The sequence below is a fragment of the Armigeres subalbatus genome, chromosome 3, assembly GCF_024139115.2.
Source record: "Armigeres subalbatus isolate Guangzhou_Male chromosome 3, GZ_Asu_2, whole genome shotgun sequence".
NCBI classification, from domain to species: Eukaryota; Metazoa; Arthropoda; class Insecta; order Diptera; family Culicidae; genus Armigeres; species Armigeres subalbatus.
Window position 1 is genome coordinate 124,446,832 of NC_085141.1, and position 19,101 is coordinate 124,465,932.

Below are 19,101 nucleotides of genomic sequence, written 5' to 3' on the forward strand. Positions count from 1 at the left end.
AATCCGGAGAAGATATAAGAATAGGTATAACTGAAAAGAAGTAACAAAAAAATATTAGGCTTTCGAAAATTGGAAACACAATATGAAAGCAGCTGAACAAATATAAGTTTGTAAAACAAATCAGAATTCAAAGTATTTTTGAAATTAATTCGAAAACGTTACACTAATGAGATCGCTATACCAGTTTCTCCAGGATTAACAAATATTTTGGGTCTCTAACTATTTACATATATTTTTTTTGTTATTCTCCTAAGCTTCTTGAGGGATTCAACTCCATGGAAAAGGATAATTCTATTCACACATGAGAATCATACGAATTATTTAATGTTTACCTAGAATATGGGAGTTCATTCTAATATCATTGCTGTTTTCCTAGCCGTGTAGTCACATTTCCCTTATTCTGACGATTCCGGACATCCCAAAGTACATACACACAGACAACAAGTATACACTCAACAGCACTAAAGTACCTCAATGGAACACAAGTGGTAAGTGTCATGTATATATGTATGGATAAAGATTTCCTGTTTTTCCTTGCAACTGGATTTAGAATTTTTGACATTTTAATTTGTTTGCGGCTCTAACGACTCTATTACACACTTGATGCGAACAAACGGGAATATATCTCTGTTTTTTTGGAAAGGAAAAACTACACTCGTGATGCACACTCACGCAGCAATTTTGCAATTGAACATCGGAAAACTTACAACTAAAACACACAATTAACATTAGGCTTCTCAAGATTACGTTTTCTAGTTCTTCTTCTCGGTTTATTCTAGTTCATAAACTACCAAAGCAAAATAGATATTTCATGATATTTACTGCATCAGGCTTCGTACTATTTCCACTTGGTTCCAACATTTCTACTGCTATCGGCTTGGAATGATGCTACGTGTCCGACACAACCTCTTCCTCTAACCATTATTGCGATGCTAAGAGTTTCGGTGCCTTTTCCCGAAACGAAATGAATACTTAAAAAGACTTGGAAATATTTGCTTATACCAGAGTAAATGAAGTCTTTTGGTTTCTTGATTATTAAAACAATTTAAATACCTATTAGCTTCGATTCCTTTGTGTTTGCTGACAACTGCTTCGGAATTACTTTCAAATTATCCATTCTATAGAGTACTGATATAGATATCCGATAGTCTACTAGCCACAGTTCCGATTAGTTAAAACTGAAATGCATCTAATACCTAATGTACCTTCCTATCCGACGCTGGTGCTGCCCAGATCTTTGATTGCTTGCAGGATACGCTTCACGTGACCCACCTTGGTGACTCCGAGATCCTTCAAATCTCGCCGAGCCAACGTGAGCAGCTCCTTACCCCGTATGTCATTCTTAATGAAACTATCCACGTACTCTGTCATCTGCATGGCTTCCAGCCATGTCACCACTTCGCCCACTCCCCAATTATTGACCAGATCGGCGTTCGTTTTGACTTTTCCACCGCCGACTCCGGAGCCGCCTGGACCGTGGTGACCACGGAAACGCAACCAGAATGGCTTTTGCTTCTTACGATGATGGTCGACGTCCTCGTTCGGAGCCAACACGTTCAGATACACCTTCGTATCGCCGTCACTGGTTTGCTGCAGACTGCACTTACCCAGCTCCATTTCCATGTTGGCGAGCGACACGCTCAGTTTCGTTTCCAGGTCTTCGCGCAGAATCAGGCTGTGGCTACGCTCCCGCAGCAGGTCACAAGTGTTCTCGTACAGCTGTCGGGCCGCGCGAACCTGTCCGAAAAAAGATGTGGTTAACTTTACAGATGTTGAACTATGGCTGTGTTCTACAGAACTGAGGAAGGTTTGTTTAGGCGAAAGTCATTTGGCCGAATTCTATCTAATCTCAAAGAAGCTATTTGGCCGAACAAATTATTTGACGCAAAGCGAGGTTTGGCTGAAGATGTGCAAACAGGTCATACGGCCGAAAATGTTGTTTTGGAAAAATAATAAATTTCGGCCAAATGAGTTTCGGAAAAACGGCCCTTGTCCATAGTACTCACCAATTCAGTTAGCTGTCGTCTCAGATCCGGCCCGTCGATAATCTTACCACCCGGATGGATCGATTCCAATGCGTCAGCCGTTTTGGTTGCCACCGTATACAGATCTGGTTGGAGCGATGGGTGCGAAATAATCAAAAACTTGACCCATTTCACCAACGTGCTAACGCACTCGATAAAGTTAAGCAAAAGGTACGTCTCCCTTTCATTGAACAAATCGTCCGATACGGACACGAGTTGCTCCGAAGACGTCGTCGACGGCTGTTCGCGAGCTATAGAAATACTGTGCTGGCGCTGTTTCTCCTGCCAGCTCTTCAGTGACATCTCTAAACAGCGATTGCGGCACAACATTTGAACTCGATTTTTGTGAATTATACGAATCATTCCAGGTGGCTGTAACCATGCCTCTCCATCCACTTGTATAGGAACGCATTCCTCACCTAGAATAGTAAACAATGTGTAAATAACAAAATTTCTAAAAATCCTTACAAAACTAACCTAAAATATTGATCTGCACGCTTTGGCACTGCGCAATCCGGTGGTGCTGGAGATTGATCAACCGAGATGCAGCCATCTGAACCGAACCGAACACGGCCACCACCTCCAGAATACGATCGTCAAAGCTTTGCACGAGGAAACAATCGTCCTCCTTTTTCGTACCCCAGAAGTTCGTACCGCCCATAAAGCTCGGAATGTTCAGAATCACAATACCCTGCAGCGATGGCAGCGGAATACGCTGGCCATCGCACTCGAGCTGAACCTTCTGCTCGAGATTTTTGTACGTCTTCTGAAGCCACTGCTTCGAACCCAGCACTCCGTACCACATGTAGTTCTTGGCCCGGGATCTACACTTCTCCGGATGTTCCTCCCGTTTGTTATGGAAGTCCAAGGAAATCTTCGCATCAATCCCGATGCCAAAGTAGTTATTCATGACGGCCTTCTCCGAATAGCCTTCCATCAGTGTTTCATCGGGATCCATCAGAGGGCTTACAGCCGCGCATAAGGTATCTGCGTTCGCTAACAAACACTTCGAAATGAATCCCGTTCCACTGCTCACGTTTGGCCAAGACGGTAACCGCACCAGTGGATTGATTATCGGCAACTTCTTAACCTTATCCTCCTTCTCATCCTTCTTCTTTTTCTCCTCCTCTTTACTCTCAGAGTCACGATCGAAGTTGAACAAACCCAGATTAGAGCTAAACATATTGCTTTTCGAGCTACCCAGCGCCTCCGGTTTAAAAAGCAAACTTCCGCTGCTGATTCGCCGCGTCGCAGCCGGTGAGCAGTTCAGGAAGCGAATGTGCTCCGAGTCCAGTCCTAGCAAATTCGGATTGTTGCCCGAGTGCCGCCGGTTAACGTTGATTTCCCGCGGTGCCAGGGTGTTCGGCGTGTGACTCGAGTGCCGCCGTATTTCCGGCACCCGCAGCGATCGTAGTTCGTCGCTCATCGCCGGCGATGGTGGTTCGACGACTACGTTGATTGTCGGAATTCCTGTCATGTATAGTGATTGCTCATCGTCGTTGGGTTCGTCCTTGATCTCTTCGTCTTCCGAGTGTCCTCCGGCGGCGCCTTCAGTGTCTTGGTCATCGTCCGATTGTTCTTCCTTGTCGTCGAAGTCTGTCAAGCTATCCTCATCCACGTTGGTACACGCTGAGCTAAGTATTCTGTACTGAACGGTGTCTGTGTCGGAGGCAGATACGTCCGACGGAGACCCATGTGGCTGCAGATAATTTTTTGCCAACATCTTTGTGTTTTCGTACTCGTTTTCTTGTGTTTTGTAAGCCTGACTTGCTAAGCTTCTTGAAGGTATTCCTGCACCCGACGGGCGTTTGAAACTCTTCCTAGCGATGTCATTCCCTTCGACAAATTTGGCCAGACTGCAGTAACGAGGTTCGCGTACTTTCTGGTCATCACACCGGTTATCGATGTCGAACACCCGATTCTCAAAACCACACTGCTCCGCTTCGATCACTCCCTTTCGTTGTTGTTGCTGCTGCTGCTGTTGTTTGTTCTTGAAGCTACGTCGCTTGGTATGATCCAGTGTGCAGAGGGTCGTTGTGTCTTCGGTGATGGTGTTGTCCATCAGGGCTCCCAACAGTTCCTGACCCAATACCGAGCTGATGTCGTCCATTAGGCTTTCGCCATGCAGCGCTTCGGTGGTGTCACTCGTTTCCGGGGAGTCGATGTGGCTGAAGCGATCCGTGTCTAGATCCTGTTGAAGAATGAGAAGAAAACATCGATTGAAGATAAACGAGATATATGATAGATTAAACCGCGCTTCAATCGAATCCGGGCTCACTTGTATCAATTCGGCAGTTGGTATTTGGGAGTTTCCCTCGGACGGGCGGTCCAAAATTTCGGAAGTCACACTGCATTCCTCGTTACTGATGGCCGATAATACATCGCTAGCTTCTCCTGGTGCTTCGTCCGACGATGACCGTTCCTGCAGCAAATTTCAAATGATTAATTTTGTACACTGGTCGATTCAATTAAGTAATCTTACCGGTAGATCTGTATCGATGATCGTTATGTTGTCGCTAAAGTACATATTTTCTGGCGGTTTCTCCAGGGATGGCAGGCAGATACTCGGTACCTGCAGCATATTGGAACTCTTCTGTTCGACTACTTTTCCATTCCCATGTTCGGAATGTTGCTGTTGTTGTTGCTGCTGTTGCTGCTGAATACGGTACAAGTTCCGCTCGTATACCTCAATCGGTTGGAAGTGCATATACTCCGCCGGATCGCTCCTCTGCTGCTGGAGCTGTTGTTGGCGCTGCTCGATGCCTTTCTTGAATGGTTTAAACCCTAAGCGTTCGAATGCGCTACTCGCATCTTGGTCGAACTTTACAGTCTTTGTGTCGGATTCGAACGAAAAGTCGTACGGAGCCGTCGTTGATTGCGAGTCCGAAGTGGTCGTTGTGGTCGATTTCTGGTTCAACGTGTCGTCCTTATCGTCCCTAATATGATTGTCTACGTTTTCTTCGATGTTGGCGAGGCTTGCTAATGCAGCGTTCAGTGCGTCGTACTTCTCCGTGTGGATGCTGTTTTCCTCTAGTTCTTCGATGCTGGAGATTCTGTAGTTTTCCGGAATGCCGGAGCTCCGACGGCTACTTCCATCGGCGAACTGCTTTGGGACCGGCAGGTTAACATTGCTCAGGAAATGCTCGTCCATGGAGTCACGCCGCAGGTCCGGCAGCGGTGATATGCATGTAAGTCGCGAGGTGGATACCGATGGCGAGATCGATGATGATGGTGCCGATACTGGGATGGGTGAATTACCGGGGGATGTATCTGCTTGAGGGAATTAGAACCATAAATGCATAAATGTTAGATGGAAATAGTCACAGAAGGTACCTTTCGGGTTCATGGAAATCGATAGTCGCTTCGGGGGCACATAAAGCAAGCTAGTTTCGCTGTACTTCATCACGTCATGTATGGCACGCTTAAGACTATTGGCCCGGCACATGACTGCCTCCTTCTCCGATCGGCTATCAAGTCTACTTATGCGTTCCCTGGAATTCAGTTTGTCTTTTTCCTGTTTTTCTATCGTTCTATGTGAAGGGAAATCACTGTGGGAAAAATCGATCATTACTCAATATTTCGTGGCATTTGTAGCGAACACTCACGTATCTATTGGTCTTGCAGAGGCACTTTTTTGAGCAATTTCTTTAAGTGTTCGGATTAATTCGTCGTCACCGTGAAGACCAGCTTCTTCTTCCTTCAGAGTATCTAATAACATACCTAATTTTTGTCTGCGCGTACATAGAGAAGAAGTCTTGTTTTAACAAACGTTCAAACGAATAGCCCTCACTATTTACCTTAAAATATCACATTTTATGCTTAATTGCTCCTCATCGGAGCTGTTTTCTATTACTCTAGTGATAAAGTCGTTGACCGTTTTGACCAGATCCCGTGTCGATTGTTGTATGCTGTGCAAATAATGGACTAGTTGCTGCAATACCAGAAAGGAAGACTCCAGAGGTTTCAAAATTTTTGAAAATGATTCTGAAGTTGCCTCGTGGTATAGTACCAATGAACTTCATAGAATTTCTAATATTGAGACATTGCAACAAATGTCCAACAAATAATCAATTTCAGATGAAAAAATCGTTGCAATCTTCTATTGCAACGATTAGTCCTTGTACCCTTAGTATAAATTAGGTTAAGTTTAGTTTAAGTGAAAACATTGTAATCTTACATGGTTCAATCTAACCAGAGGAAAAAATCTAACTGCCAGAGGCAATTGAAATGTATTAATAATAACTAAAATATGACATAGCAAAAGGATGACAGTGTTAAGAAAACACGGAACACCTAGTCTAAGAGATGAATGCATGTATTAGATAATTAGCAAAAAATTAGTTAAAAAAAAAATTGGTTGTGAACAACCTAACTCCACGGTAGCGGGCAAACAGTTGAGAAGGTCGAAAACCAAAGCTAGTCAACGTTAGGCGGCGGTCTAGGCAATGTACCAAACCTCGAATACTCAACTCTAACGTGAAATCTATGATGTTATACGTCAGTGATACTTGAGGCGTATTAGCAGAGACCTCTTAGATTTGCAAGTATTAAACCGATGTCAACGTTTTACAACGCGGACCTGGTGGCCCTGGCGACGAAACCAACAGAGAAATAAATGAAGTCAATAGCAACTAGGAACCAATTCAGATGGAGATCTTTTACGTTGGCTATATGTCCCCCAAAAAGTGCTCCGAACACGAGAGTGAGGTGTGACGATTGGATCCCAGTTTATAAATACCACATGTATGGGGCTGAGAAAGAAACCAGTGCCATATAGCCTATGTATTGTGTAACTCTGATTAGCTATTTTTACAAAGCAATACAGATTTATTTTGAGACTGTTTGGAAGAATGTACTACTTTTCATAAATCCATTGGAACTGTAACTCTCGAAAACAAAGTTATTTGTGTATCGTACCTTTGCTTGAGTAATTTAAACAAAAATCTGCAACCAGACACATCGAGGTTGCCAATAAGCAGTATGGCATTCCAATATCATGGACATGCTGATATGGCGTGCTCAACGATTCTACTTCAGACGTCACCTAAGTATTCTATAGTCCGGGAAGTCTGCTATCCGAGCTTATGCAAGGACGTCATGAAAGCATGTTTAAACAACACATATGTGATTTCAGAAGTACATCTGACCATTGCCCTATTGATTAAACCAGTTTGAGTTTCATACTTGACTTAAACGAAGTTTATAATTCTAGCAGTGCTTTGATGTTATGGATTATGGAAAATTCAGGTGTTATGGATTCAACAGTTCTTCAGCAAAAAAGCCTTTTTCCAAAGGAAAACAAAAATTCTACAAGAATAAGTTCCAGTATTTTTTTTAATTATATAAAATTTGTTAAACTTACTACTAATAAATATGTTACAAATATTTATATTCTTTGCTTTCTTTAAACATTCTTACATTCTTATTAACATTTAAAACTTTCCATGGAATAATTGCATTTTGGGCTTTGTTTTTGTTCCTTGTTATTTTTTTTTTCCTCTCCCTCGTACATTCCAAGAGCTGTCGGACATAAAATAAATTTAATATTTGTATCGGCCTTATTTGAAAATCATGATTTGTATGGCTGAGAAGAAGCTAGGCGAATTTAAACGCTTATTTTAAATTTAGCGCTACGCTATAAAAGCAGAGCTTTAAGAACATGCTCCATGTACGCGAGTTGACAGAGATAGCTGATTTTATCAACACTATCTTTTTTAAAGTTAATATTTCAATCTTATAATATTTTCCGAATAATTAATTACAACGACAAAAAGTAAAACGTTACAAGATATAAAACCTTTAAATTTCCCATAAATGTCGATTTAAAAAAATCTTCAGTGGATCTACTACTTCCACTATTTGTACAGTTACCCTAATAGAACGATCAAGAAAATTGAAGAGCGTTACGTGCGAATGATTTTGAAATCAATATAAGATTGAATACGATTTTTCGAGGGAGTTATTAACTCGCAATTGGAACTAAAGTGGCCATTTGCCCTATTTGAATGAGTATTCTTCGAAATGCCTTTCGGAAAATAACATGCTTAGATAATCCGTGTAAATCCACACACAATCATTTTACCAGGCCCAGGTAGAATGAATGGTGTACTGAACGCCGCATTATCTCACATGGCTGTGTGCACAAAACAGACGCGTATTCCATTGGTGATAACTTGCTATCAGCCAGGACCGTTTTGGTGTGTCCAAATGTTTCGCTGCACATCCCGCGAGAATTCTATGTTGAGCAGGCAGATGAAACAGAGAATTGAATCAAAATTTGTTTACTCTTCTTCATATGCTATCTGTCCTATAAGTTCTACGTTGAAGCAGTTCCGCTCATAATTGATTTCAATTTGTTCGAACGTTTGAATGGTGAAGTCCATAATGGAGAAGTTCTGTGTTTCTGTTGATCGATTAGTGGTTTTCTGCGGACAGTCGAATGGACTTCCTTATGATCAAGATGGGAAACAGATCCTGTTTATGGCATGAGGACAGAGGCAAGTATTCAGAAGCCAATAGATTGTGTCAAAGATAATGAAAAAGAGAATAAGGAGGTACTTTTGAAATTGGACCGGCTAGAGAGCAAATTTATGCAGTTAGAGAACATGATGAGAAAAATAATTGAAACTGCAGACGCAAATAGTGAGAAAACCAGTTTAGAATCACTTAGCCTAAAATATTGATGGAAAACAAACTTCTTCATCAGGGAAATGAAATGAGTGAACAGAAACAAGAGCCATGAGAAGCATTGATAGTGACGACACTGAACAAGGCACACTCCTTTCAAAAATCGACGTCCTGAAAACAGATTGTCCCAACAGAATGACGACATGAAGAAAACGATGGAAGTCGCTTCAGCAACTAGAAGAAAATGAAGAAGGTCATAGAAGTAACGGTTCCGGCCCCACACAACAAAACAATCAACCTTGCAATCGATCCCCTGCTGATTCCTTCGGACTAGAAATGCTGCGTTTGAAAATTGATTTCAGGAGGTTAAACTTTGCAACTAGCCACCGAAATCAAAGAGAACAATGAAAAATTTCAAAAAGTTTAGAGCTTGAAAAATGTACGGAGGTGTTTGGATGCTGTGGCGTTAAGTGAACGTAGTGCATGGATTGTTCATAAGTTGAACCAAACATGGAGTTATTGCAGCAGCACGAACTTTATTATAACGGAAGCTTCCACCTCTTACAGATTTGAACACAATCGAAAATTAACAGAAAATTATAACAAAAATGAGCAAATAATTTTAAAGTTGGATTCAATCGAGAGCTCTAATCTGAAAGTTCCGAATTATTCATAGATTTCAAACAGCTTATCGGTCAAAATTTGTCCCAAATGATCAGTCAATCGACATCGCTGCAGCAGAATATCAGCTGCATCAAACACAGCGATTTAAACAAACACTGTAAGACCTGATAATTCTCAAGAACTCTGCCAAATATTTCAAGTAGCCACCCTGCATCAGTCCTGAAGGAGAGTAAGTGAAGAGTCGGAAATATCTTCTGCATCCGGTTGCTCAGCAGGACCCTTCGAAGGATACCGCGAGCAGGATAAGTTCAAGGTGGGTGGTTGGATCCAGCACCGATCTAACGGATCCGTGGACTTCTACCGCAATTGAGCGACTACAAAATGGCTTCGGAACGGTGAGAGTTTTGGCTTGGACTTGAAACGGTAAATTGACTTACGAAGGAAAAGAACTTCACCTTGATGATAGAAATGGAGGACTTCAGCGGGAAGTACGCCTACGCCAAGAATACAGATCTGAAGTCGAGTGAGGATGAGGCGCTGAAACGTTTGGGTGCGTACAGTGGGACGGCGGGTGACGGTTTGGTGTACAGCAGGTGCGAATTTTACAACGGGATTCGACCATGATCAGTCTTCGGAGAATTGCGCGGTAAAGATACGGAGCTTGGTACAAAAGTGACGTTCAGGTAGGTGTTCTGTTCGTATGTACGAAAATACAAAATATACAAAATTTTTATCGTTTTAGCAACCTGAACGGTAAATCAGAAGATGCCACATCATCAATCGCTTTGTTGGTATTAATATAACTCTGGACGAAGGACTCAAAGTTTCCAGAATGATGATTCGGGAAGTGAAATTTGGATATATTTTAAAATTAAGTGTAGATTGTATTGGATCATTCAAAGTCATAAAAAAGTTAGAAGAACATAACACTCTTGGTGACTATAGTAACGCAGTACTGCATCAAGTGCAAATCTTCGGAATTGAAGCGAAGATCGGAGGAGGGTAACGACTAGATCTAATAAAATCGACCCACCGTTCCCAAGCAAGAAAGAATGTTCTTCTGACACCAGTAGAAAATTCACCCGTTTCACAGTGTGCTTGTTAGAGGTTACTCTTTTGTTATTTATTTACTGGATTGACTGAGATTTAGGATTCTGCTTCTGGAAGTGTACTGGAAAGATTTTCACATTTCTCGCTGTAGTTGTAGTCTTTCTAGCAAATCTTTGCACGATACAACGGGACTGGTGAAAGTCTATTTTGTTCTGAATTGATATTGCAGGATTTGCTTTCAGGTTCATCACACAGTCACACAAGATCAGGGTGTTGTGCAGCGTTTGCGTTTATTAATTTTAGTTTTGTTATTCATTCGAGCATAATGCACAGTAATTTTGTAATACATATCATTGGTTGGTTGGTTGTAATATATCTGGTTAGTGTCACATTTTGCTTATTTTGTATCAATATTTCCAGTGAGAAGATAAACGTAAAATGTTTAATGTTGCTATACATCCTGTTTTAGTTTTGAAATTAGGTATTTTTGTTCGAAATATACATAGGTTTAGAATTTGTGTATTTATTTGTTTTCATTTCCATATTTCTTCTTTTCTCGTCGTTTTTGTTAGGTTTGATTATTTGTTTCTATATATGCACTACTGTTTGTTTAGATTGTGGAATTAATAATAATATTTCTCCCGTATTGGTCTTGTCGCCTTTATTGTCAACAGCGTGTAAACTGGGCACCGTTCTTTTCTACAAGAAAGGTAAAATTTAAGGTTATGAAATCGATTGTTCTCTCATGATAGACTTTAAGGGTTTTGCTTTTCTCCCTATCGATTAATAGATGTTCGCGAAAATATCACAGATATAATGCGTAAATTGATAGACAGTCTCAAAGAAATGCGTGAAGGAAATGTCGTAGTGGATAATTTTGATTGACGATTGGAAATATGAGGTCTATAAAAGAAACATTTTTATTTTGGATTGTTTATTTCGAGATATTCAGAGAAATACTGGGCATTGAATCCCAAAATCTTTGGTTTGTAGTTATGATTAGATATCCGTATTGGCCAACCTAGTTTATTAAACTGTGTTGAATTTAGTTCGTTGAGAGAGGATTTCATTCATTCTAAAATCTGAGAGTTAGTTGTCGTAGAGTAGTGAGTAACAGAAATGTTGCTTGATCCACGGTTGAGGTCGCTGAAGTGATAAAACTGTAATGATAGGTCTGAAACAATCGTGATGTTGAGTTTTAAAGCTTTTATGAGTCTCTTCTCATTTAAAAATTTCTCCAAAGTTTTCCTTACATTTATTACAGGAAATCCTAGACATATGTGACTGAAATTTTGAAAAATAAACGAGATTCGTGTCCTCCATCTGTATACATTACTCAAATGATCTTCAGCATGTTCGTTCTTACTTAAATTTCTTTTCAAACAATAAAAAATTATTGATTTTTATATTATAAGTTAGTACTTAGACGAAAGCATATAAGTATATCTTCCATGAGGAATTAAAACTCATATTATAGAAGATGAAAGAGGAGGAAACATATCATGCCCTGCTGTACGAAAAATTGATTGAAATGTTCAAGATTCAACAGAATTAAAATCGAAAACATGATCAACTTGTATTGACTGTAAGCGTAAAATCATCTTCAGTTTTACTAACAATCAGTAACGTAAGTATGGATTTTGATCACTTTGAAAAGTGGTTTTGACCGTATTTTGAAGACTGGTCCTTCCTGCACCACCAAGCACATTTACGACAAACACCACGCCATACATTCTTCTATACTTGAGGAAGGACTATTTGGCCGAATATTCCATATGGTCGAACAAAACATTAGGCTGCAACCGTCTGTCCGTATTCGTCGAAAAGTTGTTTGAATTTTAAGCATTTGACCGAAAAGTTGCTTTCACTATTTCCACCACGTTTTGAAATCTTTGCAGATACTGAGTTGAATTAAGTAAGAGACATGAGGTCAAGTGAGACATATGAGAAATAGGTATTTGTAAAATTAAAAACTAGGTGAATTAAATGGATAGTACTAAACTCGTCTTATGACAGTTCAAGACATTCCACTAAAGAGCTTAAATATTTTTTCTGAAAGGTTGTTCAGCAGAAAGGGCCAGTTGGTCGAAAAAGCTATTTGACAAAATAGGATATAAGGTCAAAATGTTTGACCAACAGTATTAGTCAACAAAATGCGATTTGGCCAAAGAGCCAGGCTGAAAATATCATTCATCCGAATATGGTCGAAAATGTGGTTTATCCGAGCGGAATACGACGTAAGTCGACTCTTGGGTGAACGTTCCACTTCTCACCCTTCATTTCTAACTTCATCAGTGAGTAGCGCTGAAGAGTAGTGAGGCGACTCTCATCAATCTGCTCCCTCTTTTTTCACAGTGAGAAGTGAGACGTCTCCACTTTCACTTCTCGCTGTAAAAGTGAGCAGAAGTGAGAAGAGGCGTCTCACAACTCACTTCGCGCTCTTTCATTTTTACAGCGATAAGTGATAAATGAGGAGTGAGGGAAACATCTCTTACTCCTAATTTCACATTTCAAATGAAATACGGCCAAAACCTCATTCGGCCTAATATATTTTCGCAAATGTACTATTCGATTATGGCCCTTTCGGCCAAATGACCCTTTCGGCCAAACGACCTTTACCAAATGACCTTTCCAAATGACACTTTCGGCCAAATGTCCTTTCATCCAACCGATCCTTTCGGCCAAACGGCCTTTTCGGCCAATCAACATTTTCGGCCAAATGAACTTGCGGCCAAATGACCCTTTCGGCCAAATGACCCTTCCTCAATGACCAAGTGACCCTTTCAGCCAAACGACCCTTTCAAACGACTCTTTCCAAATGACCTTTTGACCAAATGACCCTTTCGGCTCATGGTCTGTTTGGCCAAAATATTCGACAACAACATCTTTATTAAGTATTCACAATATCTCTTGAATGGATTTCGCTCAAACGACCCTTCCCTTTCAGTGGCCAGCTGCTGCTCAAAATCGTCCGTCAGTCAGGAGTTTCATAAAGATTTGAAGAATTTCTAGAGAAGTCCAACGAACTTAAAAGAAAGTATCTAAGAAATTTCGAAAACTTTCCTAAGTAAATTAATAAAAACAATATTCCGAGAATATTCACGAATCAACTCTGACGAAATTACGGAGGTTTACCGAGAAAATTCCGTAGAATTTTCAAAATAACCACATTTTCCCAAAGAAAAAAACGTTAACTTTCGTAAAAACCCTAAAAGAAAAAGAAAAGAAATCAAGACAAAAATCAGAGGAAATTCTCAGAAGGCATTCAAAGATATATGCGAGGAAATTCCAAGAATTTTCAAGGAAATTTTGAAGAATTGTCGAAGAAATTTCGAAGAATATTCGAAGAATTTTGTTGGGGTTCTGGAAAAATTAGGTGGAAACTAGAAAGCTAGCCAGATGTGCGAAGAATCTCATGTACAATTCCATGAGGATATTTTGAAGAAATTTCTTGGGAATTCTAATGAACGTCAAAAAATATTTCCGTTGACATTTCTACAATATCTCAAGGAAATAGAAAAAAGGAATTTTCCGAGGAAATTACAATAAGTTTCCCGAGATGAGAGATTCAAAAATACTCACACGAAGAGCGAGAAAATTTTGATTTTAGTAGACCCAGAAGCTTATACTCTGTCGCAGATGTACTTGCTCGAGTCCACGTATACCAAGAAAATGATAATGAACCGACCAACGTGTTATCATAGACCAGAATAAAGGAATTTGCCTGTAGGTGCGCATTGAAAATTCATCGTTCGCTGGTTGTTGATGACCGTTGTTAGGCAACCTATAAACCTTCAACATGATGATATGATACACCGCCCAACGTGTTTCCATAACGGGATTCTGCCTCTACGATATCTCACGACGCTTAAGGGGCGAAGATGAATGCAACGATGCCCGTGAAAGACGCGAATGATCAGTTATTGACTGACCCAACTGACCAGCTGCTGGTTCGAGCACTTCGAAAACTTTTCTGCGCCGCAGGCATCACCACCTCGGCATGATCTGCCTAGGATCCGACGTACGCGTCAATACCGAAGCTCCATCACTCAGAGATTCAACAGCCATCCAAAGCATGAAATCGAATAAAGCAGGGTCGACCGCATATCAGCCGAGATGCTCAAAGCTGACCCCATGACATCCGCTCAACTCGCATCGTTTATTTACATATCGACACCGCAAATTTCCCAGTCGACTGGATGCAAGATATCTTAGTAAAGGTGCCCAAAAGGTGTGATCTGACTGTATGCATAACTGGCGAGGCATTATGTTGCTGTGTACTGTCTCAAAGTTCTGCAAAATTATTCTAGCCCGATTCAGAGAAGATCGAGTGACTCTGGCGGAGCAAGCCGGATTCGTGCCGGAAGATCCTGTGGACATATTGTCACGCTCCGCATATTGAGTAGGTCAACGAGCTCCAAGAGTCCCTTTACTTGGTATTCATTGACTACGAAAAGCTGACCGTCTCTCACACGAGAATATGGGGCGCCCTGAGACGCAAGGGAGTTCCAGAGAAAATCATCGGCCTCATCAAGCACAGTACGAGGCCTTTGGTAGAGAGTGCACAATGGTCCTGTCCGACCCTATCCGGTCGTAGCTGGTGGAGGCGGATGTATTCTATCACCGTTACTGTTCCTCATCATAATCGACGAGAGGTAGCGATTGACGTGAACCAAACGCGGGCTGTTGGCAGCTTCATAACCATGGAGCACCCAAACGACTTCGAATTGGCTGATGACGTTGCACTCCTCGCAACGGCGCTCTGATATGCAGAGTAAGCTCAACGACCTTGCAAGCGTCCTCTTCGGCAGGTTTAGTCATCAACGTCAACAAAACCAAATCGTTGGATGTAAACACGGTAACTCCTTCCAGTTTCACAGTAGCCGGGCAACCAGGGAGAATGTTGAAAGCTCCAATATCTAGCCAAATGGCGTCAGACGGGTACCAAGATCGACATAGGCGCACGGATCAAGAAGCAAGGGCGCCTTTGCGAGTTTAAGAACATCTGGAAAACAGGCAGATAAGTGAACGCACCAAAATGAATTTTCAACTCTAACGTGAAATCTGTGCTGTTATACGCTAGCGAAATATGGTGTATCAGTGAGAACACTCAACGGCTGCAGGTGTTCATTAACAGATGCCTGCGGTATATAATGGCCAGGGCCTCACAACTGATCTCAAACAATGAGCTCCATCTCGTTGTCACCAGAGGCCGATAGCAACAGAAATTCAGGATCGAAGTGGGCTGGCGGCCACACTCACGTAGGGGCGGAAACGAAATCTGTAAACAAGCATTAGACTGGAACCCAGGGACATCGCAGCAGAGGCAGACCCAGAGGCTCATGGCGAAGCCTCAAGAAGAAATAAAAGAAGTCGACGAAATCTAACCTGGCAACAGGTTGAAGTGAGCCGGGCAACGCTCAGGATGGAGATTTTCAAGTCGGCCTTTGCACCACCGGAGTGTACAGGATCCGTAAGGAAGTAAAAATGGGGCTGCTCCACCAGAAGTCACACCTAAAAAGTACATCGTTGCTGGTTTTATCCGTAGGTCTATACTCCAAGTAGTTATTGGATGACATACGAACTTTGTAAATGAGAATGAACCACCCAGCGTGCTTCCATGGACCGAATAAGTCTACCTCACTAGAAGTCACAAGTGAGAAGTTGCCGGTTGTTCCGTGGGTCTATCCTTCTAGGAGTTCGTAGATGACCTGCAAACCCTGAAAATGATTATAAACGGTGTACGGTGTCAGTAATAGTTATTTGATAGAGCACCACTTGGCGCAAGAACGCTGTCTTTTGACCTATAGGCTGTGTAACGAGTGGTGCCTACATCTGTCATCAGTGAGTATGATCTTCTACGTTAATTTTCATTCTTTGATTATTACATTGATTTGATTTTACTTATTACTATATTAATTATTACTATATAAATTTGTCATCGGACCATGTTAAAGTCCCCCGAATAATGTTTTGTAATATCAAATGGAGCAGATCCAACAAATTGAAGCGAAACATAATTTATTTGAGGTTTGGATTCCAAACTCGAGCATTTTAAGCAAACTTCACTATATTGAAATAAAAATAAGTCACGATTGTGTGAGTATGTGAAATGTTTTTATGGAGCTTATTAGAAACTCAATCTTTCCAACACTGACCATTTTGATGCTTGGACTGGTTTAACTAGGGTGGTCTAATCTAGTACCGAAACTGGCACACTGGATTACTACTAATTTTGGTACCGAAAACCGGTATTAGAGACGGAAAATACCGGTATATTCGGTATTCTGAATTTTGTGTCAGTAGATGAATCTCGAAAGATTTCATACATATTGCTAAACGTATGTAATTGCATATCTCAAGCTCTATCTGGTAAAAAGCGAATGCCGAAGAGAGAATCTCTCAGTCGACTTCCTCTTTGAATAAAAGTGACATAGAGGATTTCTTTGCAGTTTATCACCTGGTATGCAAGTTTGCATTGTTTTCTATCGTTCTGAAACCACAAAGAAATCTGCTGCTTGCTTTGCTTTGCCACTTTTATTTAACATAGCAGACCCGACAAACTTCGTTTCGCCTAAAATTGATTTATCTCTGATTATTTCTCGATTTATGAAGAAATTAGTGTTTCATTTATTAAGGGGCCCTTTTAGCCTAGGGTAAGACGCGCGCTGCAAAGCAAGACCATGCTGAGGGTGTGGTCGATTCGGCCGGTCTAGACAATTTTCGATTGGAAATTGTCTCGACTTCCCTGGGCATAGAAGATATCGTTAGTCCTCATGATATACGAATGCAAAAATGGTAAGCTTAGAAACCTCGCAGTTAATAACTGTGGAAGTGCATAATGAATATTAGCGGGACTCCTGTCCCAGTGTGGGGATGTAAGCCATTAAGAAGAAGAAGTGTTTCATTTGTATGGAGCCCCTTTCCAAAGAGGGGAGGGTCTCGAATCATCTTAAGAACCTTACCCGGTACCAAAAACCTTGCATACAAATTTTCACGCCGATCGGTTCAGTAGTTTCGGAGTCTATAAGGTCTAGAGAGAAGAAATTCATTTATGTATATAGAAGAAGAAGATGTTAATCTATGCTCAAACGGATCTATGAGTGCAGCTTTAATCCAAATTCAACTTCAGTGATGATTGTTGACGGTTGCTGAAATAATTCAAGCCCTAAAACCTGTTCAAGGTGCGTGGAACTACTCTGCTGTGAATTCTGCACTCTATATCAGAGGTTCCAAATCAGGGTCGCGACCAGGGGGTCGGGCTTTCAGTGGTGGGTCGCGAAAGACAAATCTTAATTTATAGTCAATTGACGAATTATTTCACTTTATTTCATTCAGAGATCTGACTATTAACTGTGGAATATCTTCAGTGTCTTGTACTTGACTGACATACAAGACACTGAAGACGACCACAGTTGTTGTCAAAAAGAATACTGTGGAATTAAATGACAGTACTTAATTCGTCTTAGTCCATTTTGAATGAACATATATGGATGTATTAAAGAACAACAAACCTGACGAGGTCAACGGCCTTTTTTGTTATACGATATTTGGGCAAAGAAGAAGAGTCTACAATCCAAATGTAAGCCCCGAACCCAATCAAAACCAACCTAACCTAATCCAATTCAAACTGATCTAAATCAAATCCAAATCTATTTAAAATCAATCCAAATCTAATTCAAATCCAATCCAAATCTAATTCAAATCCAATCAACATCCAATGCCAATCAAATCGAAATTCAATTCAAATCGAATCTGAATAAACTTCAACAATCCAAATCCAACCTAAATTCAATTTAAATCTATCCAACTCAATCCACATCCAATCCAAAAATTGACGAATTTTGACAAATACAATGATGGGATATAAAGCATATTATTTTTTTATCTAATTTCACAAAATCAATGCATTTGGTACCTGGTGAGTCGCAAGCAATATGAGATTCTGCTGGTGGGTCGCATATCCAAAAGTTTGGGAACCTCTGCTCTATGAAGTCGATGGTGTTCCAGTTATCAAATTGAGCCAAGAAATTTCCGCCACTTATTATATGTTTTGAAGGAATAAATCTAGAGAGCCATCAGAATAGCCGATCTCTTTGCTTTTTTGAAAATTCTGCCGTGAAGCAATTGATCAGAAATGATTTTGTCATTTCTTTCAAGACAGCCAGAGCATTTTGTTTAAGCAAGTGGACGGGATCTTGAAGCGTCTAATCATTTCTGATGCGAACGTTGAAACTGAGACAACAATCATAATGACAATCGGTACGAAGTGGGTATTTTTCTGGTTCATCGGTTAAAGAATAACTTGTTAGAGGACTGGAGAGCAAAACATTTGCGTTTCTGGTGGCAAATCGTTGATGCCAGGATCCTTGCATGCAATCCGTAAGGAATTCTCCTATCTGGAATGAAGGGATTAATGGCAATTACTTGACACTGATTTTCGACGGTCTTGGAACCATTCGTCAAACTTCGTTGAACCAGAGGGAATTTTCATGCAAATTAGGAGATGAGTCTCTCAGTATGTTATGTCATCTTAAGTTTTGCTTTGCCAAGCTCAACAAGTAATGATTCATTTGAAGTTTGTCAACAAATGTTGTTTTTCATCCAAAAGTCCAAACAAAGGTTTTTCTTTATACTGAAATTTTCACAAAACGGTATTTTACCGGTATTACCGGTATTGACTCAAAAATATCAAATACCGGTATTTGTAAAATGGCCAATACCGACCATTCTATTTGGAACTTAATCAAAAGCTCTATTTAGTAAAAATATTCTT

At 40.7% G+C, this 19,101-nt stretch overlaps 1 protein-coding gene and 1 pseudogene across 1 annotated transcript; one reads left to right on the forward strand and one right to left on the reverse strand.

Moving 5' to 3' along the window:
• Positions 1-211: 211 nt before the first annotated feature.
• On the reverse strand, positions 212-8,407 carry LOC134221959 (diacylglycerol kinase eta-like). Its single transcript, XM_062701122.1, has 9 exons — positions 8,345-8,407; positions 5,822-5,955; positions 5,630-5,755; positions 5,358-5,572; positions 4,507-5,294; positions 4,303-4,446; positions 2,502-4,215; positions 2,007-2,443; positions 212-1,737 (listed from the first exon to the last, which is right to left on the reverse strand). The coding sequence occupies exons 1-9, from the start codon at positions 8,405-8,407 to the stop codon at positions 1,210-1,212; spliced, it is 4,149 nt and encodes a 1,382-aa protein (XP_062557106.1). The 3' UTR covers positions 212-1,209.
• Positions 8,408-8,457: 50 nt separating this feature from the next.
• On the forward strand, positions 8,458-10,281 carry LOC134221960 (uncharacterized; annotated as a pseudogene).
• The last annotated feature ends 8,820 nt before the right edge of the window (positions 10,282-19,101 follow it).

What these genes read in the sequence shown, in the direction of transcription:
- LOC134221959 (XM_062701122.1), bottom strand. Translation starts at nt 8,407, where the DNA reads ATGGACTTCACCATTCAAACGTTCGAACAAATTGAAATCAATTATGAG. An exon ending in GATTTCCATGAACCCGAAAG is followed by an intron (nt 5,295 to 5,357) that starts GTACCTTCTGTG and finishes TCCCTCAAGCAG; the next exon opens with ATACATCCCCCGGTAATTCA. An exon ending in CGTGCAGATCAATATTTTAG is followed by an intron (nt 2,444 to 2,501) that starts GTTAGTTTTGTA and finishes TTACTATTCTAG; the next exon opens with GTGAGGAATGCGTTCCTATA.